This window comes from Seriola dumerili, unplaced genomic scaffold (genome assembly GCF_002260705.1).
Source record: "Seriola dumerili isolate Sdu_G_001 unplaced genomic scaffold, Sdu_1.0 BDQW01000104.1, whole genome shotgun sequence".
Lineage (NCBI taxonomy): Eukaryota > Metazoa > Chordata > Actinopteri > Carangiformes > Carangidae > Seriola > Seriola dumerili.
Window position 1 is genome coordinate 1,090,076 of NW_019174359.1, and position 25,015 is coordinate 1,115,090.

Genomic DNA, 25,015 nt, shown 5'->3' on the forward strand with positions numbered 1-25,015 from the left:
GTCTCTCATGAGAGTGGTATCAAATGGTTATTAGAGAGTGAATGAGCCTATTTCTCAAAATATCAAACTGTTCCTTTAAATTAGCAGCATGCTGGCTGTCTGACATGACAACCAGTGGAAGTTTACCGTTTTATTTGTGTATAATTTAAATTAAAGAATTAGAAATTGAGCAGTGAAAAAGCAGTCATCTTAGGTTCTTGCACAGTACTGTGTATCAATATGTGAGTACACTTAAAGACATGCTCTGGATGTGGCCAACACAAATCATCAGGAGGTTTAAATACTTTCTCTCATCGCTGTAAAACATGATAAATGCAAAGGCATATTCCAAAGTTAACAGTACAAATATCAGAGAAACACTAGCAAAGAGGGACATTTAGTAACGAGTAGTGAGGTTATAATGAATAGAGGTGATACTATCAGAGCAACCTGGATTTTGCAACGTGTAGAGATTTTTTTTTTCCTTTTTGTTTTGTTTGTACTTTAAACACTGCCACATATTACATACACAGTATTCCTGTGGCAACTGCAAAACAGTCAGTGCGTCTCGTGTTTGCTCTTCGTCTCAGTACAAACTCACGTTCTCCCACTCCACAAGGTACTGAACCTTCCCGTCTGGTGTGACACGTCTCGCCAAGATCCTCACTGCCTCCCCTCCACCCCAGCTCCTGGCCACTGTCCCGCTGCCACCTCCAACTCCCATCCCCCCTCCTCCACCTCCACCGCCACCTCCTCCCCCTCCACCTCCACCTCCACCTCCGCCTCCTCCTCCTCCTCCACCTCCACCTCCGCCTCCTCCGCCTCCTCCTCCACCACCTACGCCACCCCCTCCGCCCATGCCGGCCTGGTAAGGGGGCAGATCACGTAGGATGACGGGCTCCAGCTGCTTCTGGCCCGGCTGGTGTTGGTGCTGGTGCTGGTGGTTGTGTTGGTGGCTGTGATGGTGCTGGTGGAGGTGGTGGTGGTGATGGTTGCCATTGGAATTGAGGGGGTACGGGAAGCACGGCGGTGGTAACCTGCAGGTGTCCTCCACGCTAGGAAAAGAAATAAAGAAGAGCACAGGAATCAGGAACAAGCACTGATTCACAAGCGTACTGCAATACCATTCACTCACTAGAAAATACTATTGTAAATAAAAACATATCCTTGGACCATGTACAGCCTTAAGTATTTGTCCTCACTAGCAACATATAAAGTAGACTAAAAGACCACACGAGAAAAGAACGTAATTAATATTTTTTTAATAAGCAATGAACCAAATATACTTGCTAGCTTAGCTTAGCATACTGCCTCTCAGTGCTGCAGAGCATTTTAGCATCTTTTGGGTCAGATTTGGTTTTATGGCTGCAATTTTACAGTTTTGTCTCTCTCTCTCTCTCTCTCTCTCTCTCTCTCACTGCTGTCATCGACCTTGTTTCCTTTGCTTCAGCTCTAAATGAAAAACACTGTACACTACCTGCTTAGCACCAAACACCAGACTTGAAATGTAAAGTGATTAGCTTTGTGAATATACTGGTAGATTTAGCAGCTAAAAATCCACATATTTCCCTCAGTCATAGTTGAGGACCAAAAACAGAGCTAAAAAGAGAGTGAATATTGGACTTGAGGCTACAAACAAGCCTCCAAATTAAAGCTAATGTTGCTACATGTCTGCAGGCGGTATAAATTAGCAACTGCTTGCTAACACGTTCCCCATACCAACTTTACAAGGTGATAATGATGTGTGTCAGTGTTGTGCTTACAGCTTGTTGCTCCATCTCTCCAAAAATCAATAAATGCAGTTTTAACCTGAAGTAACTCAATCATGAAATATATAAAAACTACTCCAAACATGAGATATACTCCTGACTGCTGATGCTGCAGCACTTGACAGCCGTAAGAGATCTGTTGATCGGCATTTCAATATGTGACGGCATCACCAGAGAACTCAAAGAGGCCAAAGTCAGTGGGGAAAAAGTCCTAAATCATCTCATGTGTCTAAACAAACAGTCATGAAAAATTTTGATAACATAATCTGATTAGAGCTGAAACTCATCGGCAGGGACATACAATATGCAATGTATATGTAGCGGCTTGACAAATGCTGCTACACGTGCTATAATGGTGATAATGGTGATTCAGTAATACTCGAATGTGGTTAACACGACACAAACCAAGGATGCTGAAGGTACATTCAGATGAGCAACTGTGATTTCCTCACACTTCTTATTCTGTATATGGTGAAAAGGGTCTTCAAGAGCCAAGGCTGAAAGGGACCAACTAGAGGGTCAGTTGGTGCTCCAGTACAAGCAGCTGCAGAACATCTGATACTTTTGTCCATGACTTTATGGGTAGCCTGTTAACTTGATTTTGAAATTGTAAAATGGAACCTTCTGAGCTACCAACAGTAAAATATTTGCTGGATGAACAGAGCAGCATGACTCTGGATGGATATCATAATGAACTAAATTTCAAGGGAATGAAATTGAGAAACTTTTTATAGATTAAATAACCAAATATGAAAGTAAATCCAATATCATTTCATAATCAATATCTTTATGTGGCCCAAAGACCAGCCTTGCATGTTATTATGTACATGTCTAGCAGAGTTGTGGGAGATGAGGACGAGAGAAACCTGTTGTAGTGATGGAGATTCCTGGAGAGCGCGGTATTTCCATTGTAAGTGCTGTGGTACAGGGCGTACATCCGTTTGGGAGGAGAGCTGTGGACGTGATGCACAAAGGATACAGCTTCAATCAAAATTACATTTTCATCCAGCTGTGATTCAAAACAGTAGAAAAGAGAATAATCTCAAGGTTTATTGACTCATGTTTTAAGATATAGTATCTCCTGCTGAGACTTCTGCCCTCACAACAATACACAACAGAGGAAAAAAAAAAAAAAGTTTGTTTTGGTCACATCATTCAAAAATAAATGACCTTTGAAAAAGTTTTTATTGGAAATAATTTCTACTGAGGAAAATAATACCACCTCCATCGCCCCGGGGGGGGTGGGGGGGGGGGGGGGGGGGGTGGCAGAAGTGGAAAACTTGCAACATCTGCACTTACAACAAATCTATCTGCATTATATTACCTCCTAGCACAGGAAGCAGGGGGGCTTCTCGCCTCCAGGTGGCTATGGAACGATATTATCACAAGCATCAAGAGCTCTCCTGATGGTTTCCTATAATATTTTGTATAGTGTCCCATAGTATTTCGCAACATGTTTCTTGTAATGCAGGTGGGCTGACCCATCGGGCTGACCTATCAATAATGTATCACCACAGAAACCAAAAATGGCACAACACACACCCCTTACCTCAAATTAAGCTCCTCCTCTGACTTCCTGGAGTTGTAAAGGCTGGCCCCTCCCATGTAACCATGGCAACATGGCAGCAGCTCAATGGGGTTGGCAGCAACTGGAGGTGGACAAGCCTGGGCACAGGAGAGACACACACACAGATCAGCTTGTGTATGGATGCCAACATCATCACAGGAGTCAGTCAAGCTCTGATACCTCAGTGCTAACTCATGCGTAAAGTTAATTCTGCATATGGAACGTCCAGTTGTCCAATAAGTACAATTACATACAGGTTTACACATTAAAAATCGGACAGTAAATTATTAAAACTGACAATGATATACATTTAGTTTATTTTTTGTCTTAAACTAAATGTATATCATTGTCAGTTTTAATCATTTTAATCATTTTTTGTCTTCTTCAAAAAACAAGAAGCAGCTTGAATTCCATGTTCGTGAATTGCCCGAGGGCAGAAATGGGCAGATATGCCTATAAATCCACACTAATTGCATCAATGGCTGTGAATCACATCGTGCCGAGGTTCATCAGACACAGACGTAGGAAGGCCTGCCTGAGCGTATCACCTTCATTGCACATTTCATGGGGCTGACTGGTTGGTGAGGCAGCTCTCTCGACACACCGACTTACGACCCATGAAAAGTAAAAACATCAGAGCATCATCAGAGCCATCAGTCACTAAAGACACCATGTAGGGGTGGACGCCATGCAAAGGTTTTTGCATTTCTCATCGCTGGACTATGACATATGGCATCACCCTCTGCCATTATCATTCCCTTCTCGAGCAATAGTATTAGGATGGGAGATTATTATTCAGTGGCCTTAGTCTGCGTCTGTGCCTTTAAATGGATGTGCTCTGTCAATGCTGCACTGTCAAGGTGCCAGCGCCACCTGGCCAAACTGTAATCGACTGCAAAGTGCATTTGGAAGCGATCCCAGGCTACGCATATCAGCATTCCTTCCCATCTCACTTTCCCCACTACAACGAACCTGCTCCTCCAAGAAGGACGGAGATTAGCATCAATCAGAGGGGCACAATGGGGCCTGGATGTGCCAGAGTGAAAACGAGTGCTCCGTGGAGCGTATTGTTCCAGGATTACTGTACGTGCACATACACGTATCAGAGTGATGTGTAGGAGGACGCAGCACAATGAGCATTCACGGTTAAGAATGCTGTGTAAAAATAGTAACTGCCACATGTGATGTCGCCTGTTTCAGTGTGATCCGCTGGGAATTGGGTTTGATGATCATGATAAATGCGCCGCCGAACTGCAGATGTTGATGAAATACATGAGCGGGTTTTTGTGCAGCCAAGTTTGTATTTGAATTATACATTTTAACCGAGCTAAACACACAACAACACCGCGTCTCTCGCACGCCACTCTTGCCCCGACCATAGACTCTAAAGCATCAGCAGGCATTAAACATACAGCAAGAGAGAGAAGAAAAATACTGAGGCACTGAGCTGCACTGGGTGTTAAAAGACATGCAGACTGATTTAGACTGCGAAATGAAGCTTCATCACAGCGCCTGACTGACAGGTTATTTGGATCACAGAGAGCTGTTTACCTGACTGCATAAAAAAAGAAAAAGAAAAAAGGAAAAAAATAATTTCAGAGAGAGGTTTTTTGGCCCAGACTACAACCCCCCCACCCACCCCACCCCACCCTCCCCCCACCCTAGTTTTGAGGACAAGAGGCCACTGACCTGTGTCTCTATGATGCGACGCTTTGATTTACGTGACTCAGGCCCCCCCACTCTCCTCTGGCAGGGTAGTGACAGCGGGCTGAAGCGAACAACAACAACACATAAATTAATACAGAAACACACACATATAATCCCAAAGTGCAATGTTTAGTTTATTAGTGTGTCTCTCTAAAGATCTACTGAGAGGTGTAAAACACAAGGAGCTCAGAGCGGTGAGGTGATACTCTGAATGATTGTTATATATTATATTAGCAACAAATTTTCAACTTTATGAGCCTAAAACATCATCAGCAGGGAATTTGAAAAATATGAACGGCATAAAAAGATAACACAGACATAAAACACTTCTTCTCTACAGGTTCTTCTTCCCAAAATCCTCCTCATTCCCTGTCAACTAAACTTGTTTATGAAAATGAGACTTGAGGTCTAAAACCCCCCTAGAGGCTGAAACGTCTATTACAACCAACGATTGGAAAAAGCTGCATGGAATAGACAACGTATTCATTATTACACTATAATTAGAGCTGTACAAGTAGTAGGAACTTCAATGTTTATTTTGTCTTGAGGGTGATGCTAAAGAAGAAATCATGAAGTCATTAAAATCAAAAGGATCCATCCTCCTATTGGCATGAATTTGTTCAATAAATTGACTCCGGCCACTTCACTGTGAGGTATCTTGTGTACAAAGCTGACATTTTGGCCTGAGGGTGACACAAAAAGGAAAGCTTATGTAGTGTCTAATATAAAGTGGGTTTGTCTTCTGAGGAGAATTAATGTGCTTTGTGAATTTTATTACAATTTTCCCATTAGATTTTGATATTTCTTTTGCAATTCTCTGTGTGTTAATTTTGGCCTGATGGTGGTGCCACAGGATCAAAGACATTAAGATTCATAAAATGCCACAGCACATTGAGCCAAAACCTGATGTTATCTCAGTGTTTTGTTGTACAAAAATGGCAATTCTGCTGGAGTGTGGTAGTAAAAGGTCATAAAATATACAAAACAGTAAAGGTTCTTCTGTAGTCCATGGATGTCCATGGACACTTAAGAATAACTCACTTTGTTTTATACTCCGACACTGATGGATATCTATTATCTATTTCATGGCAATCTTGCCTATAGTTATAAATATCAGATTGTGGACAAAGGCATTGAATTGACATATTGATTGGTCTACATCAACATATTTAGCCCTTGATGTCAATAGGAGCAGGAGAAAACCTTTTGGCTCAGGAACATAGCTTTTGTCTAACCACTGACTATTATATGAAGAATTCCAGATTCTATACATTAATGTTGATTCTTCATGTGTTACATCCTTTTATATTGTCACTTTAATCTCGTTTTATTGTGTTGTGCTGTTGCCTGTGTGTTCTTATTCTCTTGTTTAGAAAAGTGCTTGATGCTTATTTGTTTTCAATCCACTATACTGAATTAAAGGCACATATACATGCATAAGCATATAAAGTCTGAATGCTTGTATCAAGTAAAAACATAGTAAAGGAGACATCTTTAAAAACGAATACACTGATTCTGTACTTAGTTCGACGTAGCGTAACCCTAACCTGTCTATTTGTTGAAGTAAAAAAAATAATAATTCACTCCAGTCAACCATTCACTGTCTCTTGCTGGCAACTAGAAAGACTTGTCACTTTAAAAATTACTGAAAATATGTATTAATGGTTTTTACAAAAGCACCCACCCCCACCCCCACCCCCCACCTCTTTAATTCAGTCTGAATAAGCAGCAGCTAAATGCTAAAAATGATTCAAAATGAAAAGAGTGTGTGTGAAATCTGCAAACTACAGGAAGCGTGGATACACATACACACACACACACACACACACACCCACCTGCAGATCTGTACATACGTACCATGGGGGGGGGGTAACTCTTTAAGGCAAATATGAAGACACTGACACTTTCGTCGGCATATGAAAATTGCAGTCCTTTGATTCCTAGGTTAATTGTTCATGCGCAGTGACTATATACCCTGTGGGACTCCAAGACCTCGTATTGAGATAAGAGCAGAAAAGAGAGATGCTGTCCTTACTCTGACCTTCTCCGGTGTGTGATGTTGATAGGTGGGTCGGTGATGAGGGGAGACGAATCGGACGTCAGCGGAGGCGGGGCTCGTACCTGAAGCCCGAAAAGACACTTCTTCTTCTTGATCTCCTTTCCAGAGACAAACCTGGACGACGGCAGAGACACAGCAGCAGTGAGCCCGGTCTTAAAAATGATTATCACATTATGAGAGTGTTTTCTTCATTACTTGTCTCTGATGCCAATAAAGAATTTAAAGTTGTGTAACAAAATGAACTTATTCACCTAATGAAAAAGTTGGCTTGGGAACATTTCAAAGGTAGTGACTGTGTAATTCAGTATATGTAATTAGAGCAGACTTTGCCTGGAGAAATTTGCAGTTTTGTAATTGCAAGGTACTTTGCAAATTTTCAATGAAGACCAAACTAAAAGCAATTAGGCCTCTAGACTGGATATTGTGATTAAGTACCTATGACTTGTGTCCTCTTCTAACAAGACCAAATAAGCACCAAAGAGTGTTTAAATTTCATCTGGTCTAATTGGCAGTTACATTTTAGTCGCTCTTTATTCAAAGTCACACATCTCCCCTCGCTCAATTCAACCTGCATGTCCGACATCGCCGACTACGAAGCACTAAGAAGACTCCTCTATTCATGGAGTGCTACTCATCAATCCAGTCATGTGTGGTCGGTGTTTATTCTTCTCATCATATGCGATGACTTACCTGTCCTTGTGGGAGTTCAGAGCATTGAGGAGATTGTGACAGCGGTCCTGCTTTGGCGTGTCAGAGAGCTGGAGGACAGACGGGAATGAAAAATCAAAGGTGTGTTTACACAGTCAACGGACATCAGACAGAAAACCTTTAATGCATACAGTCATTTTCTTTTATAGTGTCTGACAGCAATAGTGTTGATATGGAAAACTACTTGTTGTGGCTACATGACTGAAAAACTCTGCTGTTATGTGAAAACAGAGCAAATAATACATTTCAAAATGTGAAAACAGCTTAAAGTTAGAAATCAAAACCTCAGATACACGTATAGAAAATGCTCAGAATAGTTAGTCATCTTTACTTTTATCTTCCGGTTTGTAGATGTGTCCTAATGTTTGCAAATACTGACAGTGTCCTAAATCAGTGAATCCCAACCAGGGGGGTACTTACTTATACCCAAGGGGACATGTGAAAAGTCCACACATTGGTGGAAAACAAACAAGCAAATAACTCTGATCTACAGTAAACTGTACTGACTGCACAGTAGAACCCTCCCTCCAGTCTTAGCCAGCTGCAATAACCTTAACACCACGTGCTGGCATCGAGAGCGCAAGAAAACTAGTTAGCAAGCGAGCGGAAATGTTGAACTAGTTCACTGAAAGTAATGGATAGTTTAAACTGTGTGAACGTTACCTGAATAAAATTATAATTTTTTTTTTTGACATTTGAAATAGCTAAAAGTAATGAATAAATGGATGAAACTGAAACCTTAAAGGAACGGGCACACAGTTGAAACAGCTAGCTAAAATGATTGGATAAATGGTTAATCTAGTTAGTTAAAAGTAATTGATAAATAATTGAAATATAGTTTAAAGTATTGGATAAACAGTTGACATAATGAGCATAATGACACTGGAAATAGGCTGATAAAAGTAAGCTAAAGTAAGCTAATGGAAGCTAATGGAAGCTAATGGAAGCAATGGATAAAATAGCTAATAATTGGCTGAACTGTCCAGCTGCAAATGATACTGCAGTAGTACAAATAGAAACTGGTCCAAAATGGTCTTATCAGCTGTATAAAAACTATTGTAGCAATATTTACTTTAATATGAGTGTGTTAAATGATGTCCACTTTAAAATCAATTGAAATGAGCACATTTGCAACACAACAGATGGTGAGGGTGCCTGAGCTCATCTGACAGGACTGTGGGGGTGAGTCAGGCAGAAAAAAAAAAAAGGGTTGGGAAGGGCTGTCGTCGATCATTAAAACATCTAATTCTTTAACTTCTTCTTGTTCCCCTTTAAGCTTACGTAGAGGTCATACTTTTTTTAACTTTAAATTTTACTTTAATAGTGGTTAATAGGATTTATGTCTCAAATGCATAAAGGCTGGCAGCATTTCACATCATTTCATCATGGTGCTTAAACAGGGAGATATCAATACCGCGCCTAGGAGCAACGAGTCCCAATTCTCATTGGTGAAGGACAGGATTTCATGGTCAAAATCAAAGTATTTCCTCTTGCAGCACAGCGAGAGATGGTAGAGCACTAAATGAGCCAAATCCACCCTGCATTAAAAAGAAAAGAAAAAAAAGAATTAGATAATAAGAAAGAGGTCAAATACAAAACAAAGATAAAAAAATGAAACAGAATTTTCAGAATATTTTTAAAAATTTCATGATATAAGATAAATATTTTCCAACATTTGTGAGCCTATACAGATATACCACATTTTTCTTACATACTGCAAAATCGGTCTGTGTTGTGTTATGTGAACTAGCACTACTAACACTTCAAAGTGACTTGACATCAAATGGACTTGTCCTTTTAGAAGTTGAAGAAGAAAAATGAGAAAGTAGAAGTACGTCCCAATGTTGTTTTTCCCAGCACTGTCAAATAGCTACTGTGTAAAACTTTTGTTATGTTTTGTTGGAAACATGTCAGTAAAGGTGATACTGCTAACATTACCAGGTCATGGGTAGTCTTTGGATGGTCTCTGGTCCCTTCGTACATACAGAGCACTGGAACTGATAAAACCTAAAACAGATGCATGAAAGAAAAAAGGCAGGAAATCAGAAAGGTGTCATGTAACCCTGAAAAATAACTTGTCTTTTTTGTGTTAAGTCCAATGTTTTCATTGTCACTTGCACAGCCAGTGCTTTTTGATTGATTTTTTTATTTTACCAAAACAAGTATATTTTCTATCTTGAAGACTTCTTATCATGTCAAGTCTTTCATGCTGATTTTTTGTCTTTGTTTCTCTTTGAGGACCTTCACACTTCTGCTTCCCCTTTACTTTCCTCGCAATCTATATATGTCTCCAGATATTTTACCATATAAATCAACCCGGGCTGAAAATAAGTGGACAGGTGTATCTGTTCCACTATAATGACGTTCTGTTGTGGGTGACCCTGAAACTCGGCTCATACCACAACAACATTGTGTGCATCTGTCCTTCTGTATGCGTGTGTTTGCAGAAGGTCATTGGGAGAGATGAAGCGCAGACACAGTATGACGGCAGCACATGCTTACTATTCCAACTGTGAACTCAGTCTTCACTCTTCCTCCATCACCTGCTCAGCAGATGTTGTACCAATCCGGCCTCACTCTCCCTGACTGTCAATCTAAATCTAATCCCTCCTTCACACCGCCCAGCGCGCACCTGGCCGCCCTCCTCCCTCCCTCACTCACTCAGAAAAGGTTCGGCAATAACACGGTGTCAGGGTGGGTGTAAAACCCAGTCGGCTAACACAGATGGTTAATGACAATAATAACTTAATGGATGGATACATTTTATTACACGCATGAGCCTATCAAACTGCACCGCGATCAGCAGCTTGCATATCCGCCCAGCATCATATCTGAACTGCTTCAGTACCGGAGAGATGATACGTCTGTCTCTGCTGCCTGTCACTGTCCCTCTGCTCCGAGTATGTGAGGAGCTCTTGTCCTTGTGGCGCGAGTCAGTGAATACATTAACATGCGCACTAATAATTTAGTCTTAAGCCAATTAAAGCAGTTCTCTGACAAGTGAAGCTGTCAAGTAGACGTCTTCATCTGATTATCTTCATTATCAGAGTGAGGTCTACTGCTGAGACGATTCATCTACACAGGAAATTTATTAACAACAACTTTGATAATCGATTAATAGTTTTTTCATCAAGTAAAATGGTTCTAACTTCTTAAACGTTCTGTTTTGTATGAGTGTAATCTGAATATGTTTGGATAAAACAAGCAATCTAAAGACATTACCTCTGACTCTGAAAAATTGCGTTTGGTGTTTTTTCATTATCTTCTGACATTTTATAGAGCGAATGATCAAAGAAATTGTCAACCTATTATTCCAATTATTATCCAGCCTAGTAAGTTTGAAGTTGGAGTACATATATACACAAATATATATATGAAAACCCATTTAACACATCTGGGTTTCTGCTCAATCTGTCCTGGATATTGTTCCCAAACAAGAAATAAACAACATGTGGTGAGTGGTAGAGCAATAAAAAAACTGATCAATGTAAATCATGTCAAGTCACAAGAAATCCAAATATCAAATCCAATACACAATACACAATACACAAAATGTATTGTCATGATGTTATTGGCCGATATTGGCTGCTCACAATATACTGGTATTGGTATTTATATTGACAGATGTGCAGATAGAAAATGCAGTAAAAATATTTTTACAGGCTACAGTTTTATGTCTTAATTCTTTACATTTAAATTCCTATGTAAAGGTATTATTTGCAGTACATCATTAGCATCATTTATTCACTGTCAAATCAATCTCAATCAATATCTGCCTCAAAAATCCCACATCAGTCTGGCTTTACCAAATACCAGATATTTATCACAGCATTTATTACAATGATGGAAAGACAGAATTATAATTGTGAGTATGAAGAAGTGCAGTTTTCACAGTAAAGCTCAATAACGCACCTGTCCCCATACAGTAATGGCTTGGTTAGACACTGTGTGCAGGCCTCGTGAAACCACTGACCGCAGCTTCCACACTGTAACATCTTTAGGTTCCACCTGCAATCCAACAAGAAAACAGGAAGACACTTTAAACACATGAATGAATTAATGTGTCTAACATCTGTCACCTGACAAGTCTGCATTTATGCATAATTTAGGAAGGCTGCGGGCTGATGAGCGCAGCTGCCTGACACTTCACGTTTCATAAGCTGAAATGTGTCTTCAGGTGTAAACTCCCACCGGGTCCAACCACTCATAAAGATATGGCGGCTGGGAGTTTGTTTTACTCTGCTTTAGATGCCAGACGAGTGGAGTTTGCCAGCCAACATCACTCAGATATCATTCCATGGAAGTCAAAACAAACTCAAAAAAAAAAAATCCTGCTAATGCTGTTTGACGCACGTCTGACTCGCTGCATGCAATTTACAAATAATCCACAAGACGACACTGACATAGATGAGATCAAGCGCTGAGAGAAAATGTCTACCATGAAAGAGCATACATGAACAGTACATTCAAACTCAAACTGGCCTCTGCAGTGTCACTCACTCTCCAGGTCCGGCACAGTAGCAGTAACACTGTTGCTGATTGGTCAGATGCTGCGGGTCCCAGTCTAAAGACGACAGCTGGTAAGGGAGTCGGAGTTTCATAAACTGCATGAGCCGGGCGAAGCGTCCCCGTTTGAGGGCCCCGCCTCTCTGAAAACACAATTTTAGGTTAGAGCTGATTGGTTGGTGACCCCTCAAATCGCTGTCATGTCAGAGCAGCGAGGGAGACGGATCGCATTCGTTGGGCAGAAGGCAATTCGTCTCATTTTATTGTAGGTCAGCTGTGAGAGATAGTGTCCGAGGCAGAGGAAGTCTGGACAATGAGATATGGACATTGACCGATTGACAATTAACTGGGTGCTTTCTCATCTCAAATCTACAGAACTGGAGCACATGTGATTGATTGACTTTAAATGTACTTCTCTCAACTTCAGCGCAGTTTTTCTGCCTCATAACTATTGATTGTTCATGATTTCTTGGACACAATGTAGAACATCTAATATTGAAGTCAATACTGAGGGAATTAGTGTGCTTTGCCTCAGATAAACCCATTACCTGCCGTACACAACAGTGTAGTGGCAGCGAAGCTTGATATATTTGACTGGATTTCTCCCTATGCCCCCCCCCCCAGTGCGAGACGGAGAGATTAGCAGTCTGACCTTGGTTGCAACTGCAAAGACACATTGCCGACATATCCACGAATCGCTGTCAGCTTCCGGTTCAATGGTTGGCGTGTGGCACTCTGGATGATAACCTGTAATGGGAGGAGGAGGCAGAGCGTTTAATTCGTGTTTACAAGACAGACAGCCGGAGTGACAATAATGGCAAAGCATCTCCATGTTTAGTGCTCTGCTGGTTTGTTTCAGCGACATGCAAAGTACTTTACTATACTATTTGCATCAGGAAGTATATTTGTCTGATTTTTCCGCAAAACAAACTGTCAGCAACCGTGTTCGCCTGACAGAGCTGCAACGACGTGACGGTAAAATCCGCTGCCAATTTCCTGCTTGTGCATCCTGGTGCTGAGCGAAACCTCTTCCCACTTGCACTTCAGTGTATTTCAGTTCACCACTTTTAAAGTCCTCCTCCACTCGAACAATGTGATTTGCTTGTTATTCCTTCGCTCGGACGTTTTACTCTCGCTGTGCAGGATTTTGTATGTGCAGAGTTTGACACCAGAGAGCTGTTTTCAAGTTCACCTGCTGAGGAGGGAAAGTTTTTTTCTTTTAAATCTGAGTTTAAGATGTGCACATAGGAACATGATTAACTTGTCTGGAAGCCAGTGCACATATTCTGAGAGTGGATTCTACAGTGAAGTAAGAGACTTCTTGTGTCCCACAGTCAAACTTTTGAAATGTAAAATATTTGCATATTCATAGATCTTGTATTTTTCAATGAAGGAGAAGGGGGAAGATGTAATTTTGATCATTTTTAAATATGACTTTCTTGTGGAAAAAGCACATCAGACACAAATTATTATTCCAAACTTCTAAAAGTATTTTTAGATGACGTGAAACATATCTGCAGGGGATCTTTAAATTAGTAATAAGTAAATACATCTTCTAAAGTCTATGAATAAAGTTCCCTCTATATCTCATCCATCTCCATCTCATTCATTTTCATTCTAGTCAGAATTCAGGTGCAACAACTCCTATCTATCATTTATGATAAAGTGTTTTCTTTTTTCTTTTTTTTTTTAAAGCAACACTGTTATTTACCATACGATGTCAAATCTTCAAGGTCAGTGCAGGAACGGTTGGAGAACCACCGTTTGACAGCGTATGATGAGGCGTGCTTCCTTACCGTGGCGACATTTAAGACAATTTATGAGGGGTTCTTTAAGAGGCGGAGCGTCACAAATACAGCAAACTTCTTCCACTCCAGCAGCAACTGAGGCAAACACAGAAAGACAGAGAGAGGCAGGGGAGGGGAGGAAGTAAATGTGTGAGAGGAAGACAGTGAGAGAGAGCAGTCAGTGGCATTAATTTATGTATATTGATTCACATCCTTGCCACCTCATTGATTTCAGTGTCTCCTGCACCCTTTCAGATTTCACTTCATTTGACAGGCGGATATTCAGCATGGTCCTAACAAGCGTCCAACTTCCACCCTTCGCTTGATGTTAGGTGGAAGTGGGGGCGCCATTTCCCTGAGGAGTCATTAGTCTAATAAATTCATAAATAGACTCTAATATACCAATTACATCTCAACGTGCCCCCATCAGGATACTCAGAGAACTCAGCATCATAACCTTGAACGTGACTGTGATCTCTTCTCTGCTTTTTTTCTTTTTTTTTTTCTTCATACAACAATTCAGAAATCCTGAGAAAAAAAATACAAAAAATACAAAAAATATGAAGTTTTAAGCTCCCAAGGGGAAAGAATCAGAAAAGTGTTCCTGCAACTCCTCAGGCAAAGTTTCAGAGTGGAAACCAGCACCTTTAGTGTGAGTTCAGCTGAGCATCCACGCATTCAGAAACCTCAAACTAGGTGCATTTTTTAACCCAAGATACACAAAGTGCCCCCAACAGGAAGCTATTTACTCTTCTAGCTGAGGGGGAGAGGGAGGGGAAAAAAAGAAAAAAGAAAAAAGAGTTCTTCTTACACGAGTGAATGTCCTTTCTCAGTACCCAGAACTCCGAGTTGTCCTCAAATCTCACCAGACAACATTGCTTGACTCCATCTACCTGAGAGGGAGATAGCAGGTGAGCGGAATGATTGACAAAACTAAATGGAAGTCTTTTCAAATCCAGGTGAAAACACACACACACACACACACACACACACACACTCTCTGACTCGCACAAACACACCGCATACGCACACTGAAAAGTCTCTTTCTGTCTCTCTCACTCACACACACACACACACACACACACACACTTCCACATGCACTTACTCTTTTCACATTGCCGAGGTACAGTAGTCCATCACTCCATCGAGCCAACACATCATCTCCTTCACTTACTCCCCCCATCCTGAGGAGAGAGACAGAGAGGGGAGAGGGGAGAGGGGGGGAAGAGAGAGGGGAGAGAGAGAGAGAGAGAGCAGGGCTCATGTGAAATGGAAATCCGATTTATTCGATGAATACTTTGCTGCCATTGCTGACAGAGGGGTTTATGGCCCCGGCGTTTCGGCTGGCTCTCAGACAGGCGGGCTTCGGTGCAAAGGGGTTAAAAAAAAAAAACCCCTTCGCATCCCCTCCTCCTCTTTTTAGACCAGAGCATAACGACAGCCTGTATCCACCACAGTGAAAGATGAGAGTGAGTACACAACCAGAGAGCAAGACAAATGATTACTGCACACATGAAACACACACACACACACAAATACACACACACACACACAACACTGCATGATGACTGCTGCAATACAGTTTGATTGAATGAACAAAGATCAGTGTGCAGCTACTTGAAGCATCTGCCTTGCACTTTGCTGTTGTCTTCTTCTCTCCCAACATCTTAAAAACTTGAATAGATGCATGAAATGACTGTGCAGGCATTATATCTGCACGTTGAGCATTTGTTCCAGTGCATGCACTCAAGTCAAGACAGACGCAGGATACATAACAGTGTATGTAGCCTTTTGTGAATCAAAAGCAAATCAGGCAAATTGTACAGTAAGCTGGCCGGTGAAGGGTACCTGTCAAGTCGAACTCCTTTCCGTCGGGGTCACAGTGATTCCTGGGCAGGCTGGACATGAAATGCCCTCATCTGCTGTGGATCTCCGCTGCCCAATTACTGCCCGCTCGGATGCGCAGCCTGCGTGTTTGCAAAAAGTGGATGATGTGCATGTATGTCCCTGTCTGTGCCAAGCGCCTGTGTGTGTCAGTCAAGCCGTCAGCGAGGAGGAGGTGGAGGAGGAGGAGGCGAAGGGGGGGGCGGGTTGGGGGGGGGGGCGACTGACTGTCCGTCCGTCTCTCAGCCTAGTTTGTCCGTCCTCCGCGATGCCGTTTCGTCATGTTCCCGTCGCTTTTGCTCTCTCCCCCCTCTCCCGCCCCCCTCTCCGCCACCACCTATTGATGCTATTAAAGCGGGTTTGTCAGAGCAGCACCGGAATCAAGCCGCCAGAGACGCCATCATCCCTGCCTCTCGCTCTCGACCGACTTGTTGTGACGCAGACATAAAACACCGAGATAGAGTGGGAGGGAGATAGTGATAGAAGGGGGGGATCCAGAGGTGGCGGGGGTTTAGGTGGCGGGGGTCCACGGAGAGAGCACCTTCCCGTCTGGGGAACTTACCCTAAATCGTTGTGACAAGGTGGGATTGTGATGTCTGGGAGCAGGAGGGAGGGATGGCGGTGCGCTAAAAGCCAGCGGAAGCAGCGCGCGCAGCTACAGGGGCCAATTAAGTGGCCAATTAGTGAGTTTAGCCGCCTCATTAATTGGTCTGTAACAAGAGGGACCAGCCAAGTTTAGAGAAACCCATGGAGAAAAGTTTTAAAACTGAGATGGCTGAGCAAACAGCGCACACATTTAAACTTGTATTTTTCAGAACGGATAATTATCCTCTGCCTCAACAAACTGGTTTTTGTCGTTGGTGTGTTTGCCGTCTTAATTAAAGGGAACATTTGAGGGATTATTGGACATTGTATTATCTCTTCCGATTAACAGCGTTAGAATTACACTATAAAATATATGACATCAAACTTACATGCACAATGAGGTATTGTGCATCCAAAAAACTCGCAAGATACTGTGATTTTTTTTTTGCACCGTTATAAATCAGTACAAGTTCATAATTTGTATTTTAACAAATCCTAAAATTTGCAGATTTGTAAAAACCTCTCCAGTGCTCTTCCTGCTGAAAGCCTACTCCGAGGTGGACAAATGCCACATCTGCAGGACAGATGTGGCATCTAGAGGTTCATTTCTTCTCACAGGACATCCGGGATGTAAATTAATGTGATGGAGAACAAACATGGCTCTGATTACATTACACCAACTTCAGTCATCTAACATGTTTGCCACGAACAGTCTGTTACTCTCAGCACAGTCTGAACAAACACACATCCAGTCGTAAACCACAAACGCACATTGTGGAATGTATATCAGGAAACAAACAGTATGACGGCTTTAAACAAAGACAAACACCGGACTGCTTTAAGAGAGCCGTCGACACGTCATTAGGTACTGAAATGATAAATTAAGCATATTCAAATTATACTCAGTGAAATTGCTTTAGGAGAATAACACGTTTTGCTCTTTTGGCTACGGGCACCTGCATCCAATCTAATTCAAGGCTCTGTTTGTTTATGTTTCCCTGTTCGTGTGTTTTCTTGTTTATGTCTTACACATTACTCACACCAGTCAGCCGTGTGGGTAACACCGCCGTGCGGTTCAAAATGGCCCCTGGCAGATTAAAAAGTGGTAAAGTGCCAATTTCCAACTGTAACCGCTAGGCGGCGACCAAATACAAGGACTACAACTGCACTGGCAGTCTGAGGGCTGTTCAGGGTCATTAGAGTCAGACTGAAGTTTGACACATGATATGATATGATATGATATGATATGATATGATATGATATGATATGATATGATATGATATGATATGATATGATATGATATGATATGATAGCCTGTGGGGAACCTCTCACAGCTCATAGCCAAGTGCAACCTGTGATGAGGGATCATAAGTAGCCATTGTTTTGCTATAAATGCCACAGTCCTACAGAATTTTACTCAGACTAATACATACTGTACATATCGTATATTTTCACACTGTATATATTGTGTATAGTGTTATAGGCAAATTGGAGCCTATGGGTCAAATCTGGCTCTTCAGCAAAAGCTAATGTCTGTCCTGCTGTAATTTGCATCAAATATTTGCATATTTTTTCACAAAGCTTCTGTAGGTTATGTGATACAGGGCTCAAGTAAATCTCATTAAACATGAAATTGTCCCATCTGATTATAATCAATGATTTGCAAGTGACTGTCAAGTCTTGTAGTGGAACACAGAAGAGTAATTTTTTGCAGAGTGAACATTAACATGAGCTGCTGCAACTCTAGCAAGGGACAAATCACATCTGCTGTTGGATACAATATTAAAACAGTTTAATGAATCTGTTTTACTTTTGTCAGACATAAAACATGCAAAAATGAAATCCCCCAAGAAAAAAATATCTCAGTACAGCTGTGTCTGTAAAACTCTGTTGGCCAATACTGAAAATAACTTGCCTGTGGATGAACCATATTGCTGAGCCCTGCTGTATACTAATCAAATCATTGTATTGTGCCTACTATGTATAGGTCCTGTTGTACATATCATAATTACACACTGACATATCATAACTGCTTTACATTTTAAATGTTACTTTATTTGTGTTGTACATATCACAGTTACAATCCTGTTTTCGATCACTACCCCACTGGCCGGTTGTTTTCTCTGTACAAGTTTATCTTTATATATACTGTATCTATATGTTATATGCTAAACTGTATTTTTTAGCACTGGCACATACAATAAAATTAAATCTAATAAGTCAAAAAAGTTGGGAAACATTGTGTTTTCCTGAACACACAGTACTCTTGGTGATCACAGTGACATGATGGCTGCAGTAGTCACTGACACACCTTTCATCCCAACAGTGGTGGTAGGCAGCAGCAACATGTGTAATGTCAGTCAATCCTCTGTCACAGCAGCCCCTCAGTGATAAGAGCATCAGCTAATTAATCAAAGATTGTTAAGAGAGTTAAGCATGACACTGTTCAGATTAGTGTGGTGATACACACACACACACACACACACACACACACACACACACACACACACACACACACACACACACACAGGTGAACTGTCAGTCAGCTGTGAAAAAATAATGTGGGTTTGAAACAAGTAAAATCAGTTCACTGTACTGAACACTGTAATGTTCAGATCATCTCTGCCGGTCACATTGTATGTACAGTCCCAATGGTCTAAGTGTCTCCGTCAAGTGTCGTTCCACCTGGACAGTTTAAAGGGTCCTGGTCTTAGATTCTCCAGGACAAGGACTCTTCCAGGACATATTCCCTCATTTGGTGTCTTGATGATGGTGGTGGATCCAAAATACCTCACAGGTGCTCACTTGGTGATTGTGAAATCCACAGTGCATGAGTCAAATCATTTCCTTACTCATCATCAAACTATTCAGTGACGCCTGATGTGTCCTGTATGGCAGCATCTGATTTATTTGTGTTTGCTTTTTGCATTTAATTTGTCACCTGTCTGTACACTACAGAGTGATGACATTTTAACGCATCTTGAAAAGTACGGTTTGTGAAACCAGTTGTGTAATGTCTTCTGTGACTCTGCGAGAAGCTTTCCAGTGTTTGGAAAGGACCCTGATGATGTCATCAGGGTTACCTCAGCTTGGGTTTGGGCCAAGAAGCTTGCAGGTGTGTTCAAGAGAAGGCAGGCAATGAAAGATGCCAATGAGTTGGATATCAGGATATATCGGCCTCTGTTGCTTCCTTGACCTTTAATCTCTTGCGAGTCCCTTTATGGAAGTGCATTACTAAAGTGCTGTTGACTGGAGATTAGGTTTGGGATTAATAAAAATGAGGATTAGGATTAATTTAGTTCAGGATTAAACCTTGACTTTAGGTCTAGGATTACAAAAGAGTCAAAGGTTTATTTGTCACATACAAAAACAACATGTGAGGTGTCGCATACTCAAAAAGCTGTGCTAAAAGATGAGTGTTATAAAAAGATAAAATAAATAAAGGAAAAAAAATCAAGATAAAAATATAAATGTTAGTATAAATTAGTAATTTACAATTAATCCATAATAGTGTATATTTAATCACATTATCATTTTAAAACCTCACCTAAAACCCTGAAGATGCACCTGTTTCCTCATCAGCCTGCTCTACTTCTCTGGTCTGCTGCTGTTCCAGCAAACAAAATAATTCATTGATGGAGACATTTTCATGGGATTTCTCAACAGAAAAACTAAAACTAAAGTCATACAATCTAATAATTCATGAGCCCATAATGTATTTAATTCTAAACCCACCTCCACCCCCCAGATAACTGATATGCCAACAAAAAACCACTGCTACATAAGGACTCTTGCGGTGGCATCAAGGTGTTTCTTCTCCAAACACAACACCCTCCAAAATGATCATACAGTTGAATCAACAACTGTCTAAATCTATTTTAATAAAAACTGAACATTATAAGCTTCATGAAGGAGGATTTACTGCAGAACTGTTGTATTACTCTACATCAGTTTTATCTAGATGTTCCTAATAAACTGCCAACTGAGTGTACATTAGTAATTATCAGTTGTATGCACGGACTGCAAAGTGCCTGACTGGAATGAATTGGTTGATTTCGGTGCTGAACTGATTCACATAGTAGCCTAAACTAAAAATGCTCTTTAATTTAATAGTTTTATCATATATTATTATTATCACCATATAACATGTTTTACCCCTCCCCTTTTAAAATGTAACACATTTACTCACAGTGATTTTACTTCTCCTGTGGTAAAATGTCTTTTCTGTAACAGTAGTTAGTGACCTTTGACCTATGCTGTTGACGTGCTGACGTCGGTGAAGTGTCATCTCCAGTCTGTTTGTGGCTGCTCTGTCTGAACACAGTTAATGTTGCTGTTTTCTTCATCACAGTGTCAAACTACCTGCTGTATATTTAAACTTACACTAGTTCTGCTCCAGCACCCACAGCTCTCTGCTTCTTTTAGCGACTTTCACTAATTCAACTGTTACTTGCGTGCTGTTCAGATGTGCTAGTTACTTTAGCTTAGCAGTTAGCGCTAGCTTCTCCCTCTCTCTCTCTCTCTCTCGGTGTGTCTTGGCCCGACAGGTGAACTTGTTCATCAGAGTGTGGTGTTGTTGTAACTTCAGTGTAGAGGATTGTGATGTTTATTAAAACTTGAGTGATGTCTGCTGTCTTACCTTCGCTACACGGCTCCGCTCGTTACTGCCGCTGCTCAGTCTGTGTCCTTCTGTATACACGGCGGCCTTTAGCGTGATAGGCTATTACTCGTGACGTCTAACCAATCAGATCGTGCTGTGGGCGGGACACTGCTCCAGACCACAGAGTGTTGAGTACAGACCAGAGACAGGCACCTGAATCAAAGCAATAGTTGACATTTTTAATTAATTTAGCTTATCGGTTGTCCGTTTAAAAAAACAACAAAAAAAAAACAATAGCTGAATGCTGAATATCCATACTTTTCAAGATATTTTTGAATTTTGGCTTAAAGCAGGACGATTTGGTGGGTCATTGTCCCTCGTGCCCATGCTTAGAGCCGGGCCCACAGGGGAATGATCTAATATGACTTCACTCCAAACATAGTGAGAAAGAGTTCACTCAAATATTGGTAGGGATAATTCTGTCCTCTCCATTCTCCATTGTACTCAATAGATATGCAATAAGACAAATTTACAGTAGTCATAGGTTAAATATAAGGTTTGAGAAAAGGATTTCATTTTAGTAAGGATTAAGTTAGCTGTAAAGTTACTGTAAACTTTTGTTATGCAATAAATATGAACATGAAGTCTATTAAATGAACAATATAAATTTCAAGTTGTTTTAAGAGCTGATCTGGACTCAGGGTTATGGTTAGAGGCAGGATTAGGTTAGATGAGTTGAGGAGTTTCGCCTACACCGTAGGTTTAAAGAGAGAAGAGCGCGCGTGTGTGTGTGAGTGCGTGCGCGCGAGCGAGCCGGCCGAGCGTAGATGCGTTAGTGAGCGCGGCCAGGCTTCTCCCCACTGCTCCCTGAAGCCTCATTTCCCCGGTGGAGCGGTGCATTGTGGCCGGGCCGGCGTACAGTAGGCTCTCCTCACACGGTACCACCCTGAGAGACGGAGCTGTTGCCAAAGCGCTGAGTGCACAACATACAGGAACTGCGACGTCAGGGAGAGAGAGAGAGAGAGAGAGGAGACAGACAGAGAGAGAGAGGGGGAGAGAGAGAGAGGGAGAGGGAGGGAGAGAGAGTTTGCAGTCAGAGCAAAGTGCGCTATCAGCTGCTGAAGGCTGGACAGACGAGCGGCGTGGGGACATTTGATAGGGGGGAGAGAGAGAGGGGGTGGGTGGGGGGGGTTTGCGAGGCGGAGGTCGGAGACTCCCTCGTCGTCGTCGTCGCTGAAGATGGTACAGATGGGTGCGACTCTCCACAGCTGAGCCGGCTACCGATCCAGTATAGCACCAGCGGTCACCCAGAGCTGCATGAATCCAGCTGACCACAGTTGGACTGTCCTCATCCCGCGAATGACACTTGGCTATCAGTAAGTTGAAATACAGCTTCCTTCATTTCTCTTCCTCTATTTGGTCAAATAATTGTCGCCTTTTTAGCAAATGTCCAGGGCCTTCATGTCACTGAATGACTCAGTAGGAAGCAAATGTCACAATGTGGTACACTTGTGTGTTTTAATAGGAGTGTCAGCACGCACAAACTTTCACAGCCCTCTTACTGTCAGACTTTATTGTCATCCCCCAGCCTGCACTGTGACAGATGCTATCATTAACACTGGATATAACTGTAGCACCACCCTATGGCTGCATTTAGCAGAAAAGGAGCATTATGGGGTGTGACTTAACCGTAACCTAGTTACAGCTGTATGTTTGTGCCTCAGTCATATGTGTTCTGTTTGCTTTGGTCAGAGCCACTGAATAGCAGTCATTCAGACTCATGCATAGCCGTTGGTCAGGGAATAAACTGCACTGTTTATGACCTGTTTTCGCTGCAGGCCTGCATGTGTGTCTTTCTCTCTCTTCTTAAGCAAGAATATAATGATCAAAAGCGCAAACCTAACAGCAAAGATAAATGATCATGTAAGAGAAGGTAAGTGTTGCACAAATGCTTCAGAGCTGCAGGAGTCCAAGACAAAAGCACAATGGAAAGTTGGGACTGCCAGCACATTTTTATATCACACTTGAGGCTCTCAAGCTGCTGCTCTCTCTTATCCAGAGCTGTGACAGCAGACAGGGGTCCAGCGCCTTCCTCTGAGGTCATTTTCACCTGGATTAAAGTGTTAGCAGTGTGTTTGATTGATCCCGTGGAGTTTTATTACTTAACAGCAGCCACCCGACAACCATTCTGCGTATTTTGCTCACAAAGTCAAACTGGTTTCAATTTCAGGGTGGCATCACAGTGTGAGAGCACAGTTTACAAGTCCATAATGCTTATACTGGATCAGCCTCCCTCCATCTCTCTCCGTCCTGCACCTCTCTTCCTGAAGCAGTGTTTACTAGATGTCTATCTTCATGGCAATCCAAATGCCAAAGAGGGGAAAGGGAAATGGAAGGAGGGAGGGTGTGGGGGGTGGAGGGGGTGGGGTGCAATGCAAATCCTGAACTGCTGTGGGGCACAATGAGCATGTTAAACAAATCAACTATGAAATGGCCTCTGTGTTACCATTAACTTATTGTAGTGTGTTCCTTTCATTTAAAAGTTATGTTTTTACAGTCTTTGCCAAAGTAAAGCTGAGCCTGATACTGTGTCCGACAATGATCTTTGGCAGGGTCAGAGAACAAACTGCCACTCAAGCAGTGAACTTAATTTGACCATACAATGTAGAGCTGCATCGTTTAGTCAATGAATAACGAATTGATAATTGTTTTATTGTTTAAGTCATTTTTAAGTGAAAAATAATCTGAACATTCTCTTGTTTAAGCTTCTCAAATGAGAGTGTTTTAGGCTTTTTCTCGTCTTAACATTATAGACAAATAAAGAGATCTGAAGACATTTCCTTGGGCTCTACGACACTGTGATGGGCATTTTTGACTCTTTTTCTGATGTTACAATTAATCAAGAAAATAACAGATTAATTGATTATGAAAGTAATTATTAATTGCAATAATTTCTGTACTATTGGGTCTATAATATGATCATGAAAAGTCCAGTCTTACATTTTTTATCTACCCGTGTCAGAGTTTAGAAATTTGTCCACCTAGGCAATGCAAGTTAATTTTTATCGCCCCTTTTCGACAACAAAGCAATTTAAAGTGCTTTATATAAAACATACTGTGTAATAAAAGGACATTTAGACAAGAAACATGAGGCGATATAATAATATTAGCAGAAAAAGCTTTAAATTTTGCATTTATTTTATCTCGACTCTCAAGATGTTTTGCTTGAACAGCTGCTGAAGAGACCATTAAACACTTATTTTCTTCTCTTCTTCCTGTCTGCAGCAGCTGGCACCATGCTCCCCCGTAACTTGCGAACAGGTGGTTATGACCTGCCGGGGGTGGAGTCAAGCGACGTGCCTCTCATTGGCTATCGGCCTTTACCACTTGACAGCGACGCACCGAGCCCCCAATCACGGAGGGGGAGCGGCAGCGATGAATTGGAAACTTCGCAGGTGAGTGTTTTTTCCTTTCGCCTCAATGAAACACATTTTGTCAGTTGAGCTTACAGTTGTAAGTGTGGTGTGGTAGAGAGTGAGATGAAGTCGTAGTATTTCTCACAGCTTTGCTCTGTAAAGTCTCCTACCACCTACTTTGTTAGTTTTTCTTATGCTCACACAATAAAGTTATCTGTTGGAGCTGAGAGGGAATTAGGAGGACTTTTCATTTGTCATGGCTCCCCTGGCCACCACGACTAACAACATTTAGAGCAGTCCTCCATGAAACCATGCGAGCTGCGTTCAGCTACCGGTTTCTTGAATAAACAGCAGATGTGGTTGGCTGGTTTTCAGAAAGCCCCGAGGGAATAAAGACAGTGTGATTCAGACAGAAAGAGAGAGATGAAGATGGCGTGATGCGTGTGTC

At 41.7% G+C, this 25,015-nt stretch overlaps 2 protein-coding genes across 2 annotated transcripts in view; one reads left to right on the top strand and one right to left on the bottom strand.

The window, feature by feature from the left end:
• Positions 1–207: 207 nt before the first annotated feature.
• On the bottom strand, positions 208–15,265 carry LOC111222638 (PHD finger protein 1-like). The gene is made up of 15 exons (XM_022746433.1): positions 15,188–15,265; positions 14,894–14,975; positions 14,092–14,178; positions 12,948–13,042; positions 12,290–12,438; positions 11,702–11,797; positions 9,728–9,796; positions 9,204–9,327; positions 7,772–7,839; positions 7,064–7,195; positions 5,005–5,083; positions 3,298–3,413; positions 2,615–2,701; positions 751–1,034; positions 208–690 (listed from the first exon to the last, which is right to left on the bottom strand). Exons 1-15 carry the CDS (start codon positions 15,263–15,265, stop codon positions 566–568), a joined length of 1,671 nt encoding a protein of 556 aa, XP_022602154.1. The 3' UTR covers positions 208–565.
• Positions 15,266–22,354: 7,089 nt separating this feature from the next.
• Positions 22,355–25,015, top strand: part of LOC111222575 (ral guanine nucleotide dissociation stimulator-like 2) — a 30,900-nt gene continuing 28,239 nt past the window's right edge. The window contains exons 1-2 of the mRNA XM_022746360.1: positions 22,355–22,527; positions 24,437–24,606. Of these exons, the coding sequence (XP_022602081.1) occupies positions 24,448–24,606 (159 nt within the window). The 5' untranslated portion in view covers positions 22,355–22,527; positions 24,437–24,447. The remainder of the gene's footprint in view (positions 22,528–24,436; positions 24,607–25,015) is intronic.

What these genes read in the sequence shown, in the direction of transcription:
- LOC111222638 (XM_022746433.1), bottom strand. Translation starts at nt 15,265, where the DNA reads ATGGGGGGAGTAAGTGAAGGAGATGATGTGTTGGCTCGATGGAGTGAT. An exon ending in ACCTCGGCAATGTGAAAAGA is followed by an intron (nt 14,976 to 15,187) that starts GTAAGTGCATGT and finishes TCTCCCTCTCAG; the next exon opens with GTAGATGGAGTCAAGCAATG. An exon ending in CAAAGACTACCCATGACCTG is followed by an intron (nt 9,328 to 9,727) that starts GTAATGTTAGCA and finishes TTTTTAATGCAG; the next exon opens with GGTGGATTTGGCTCATTTAG.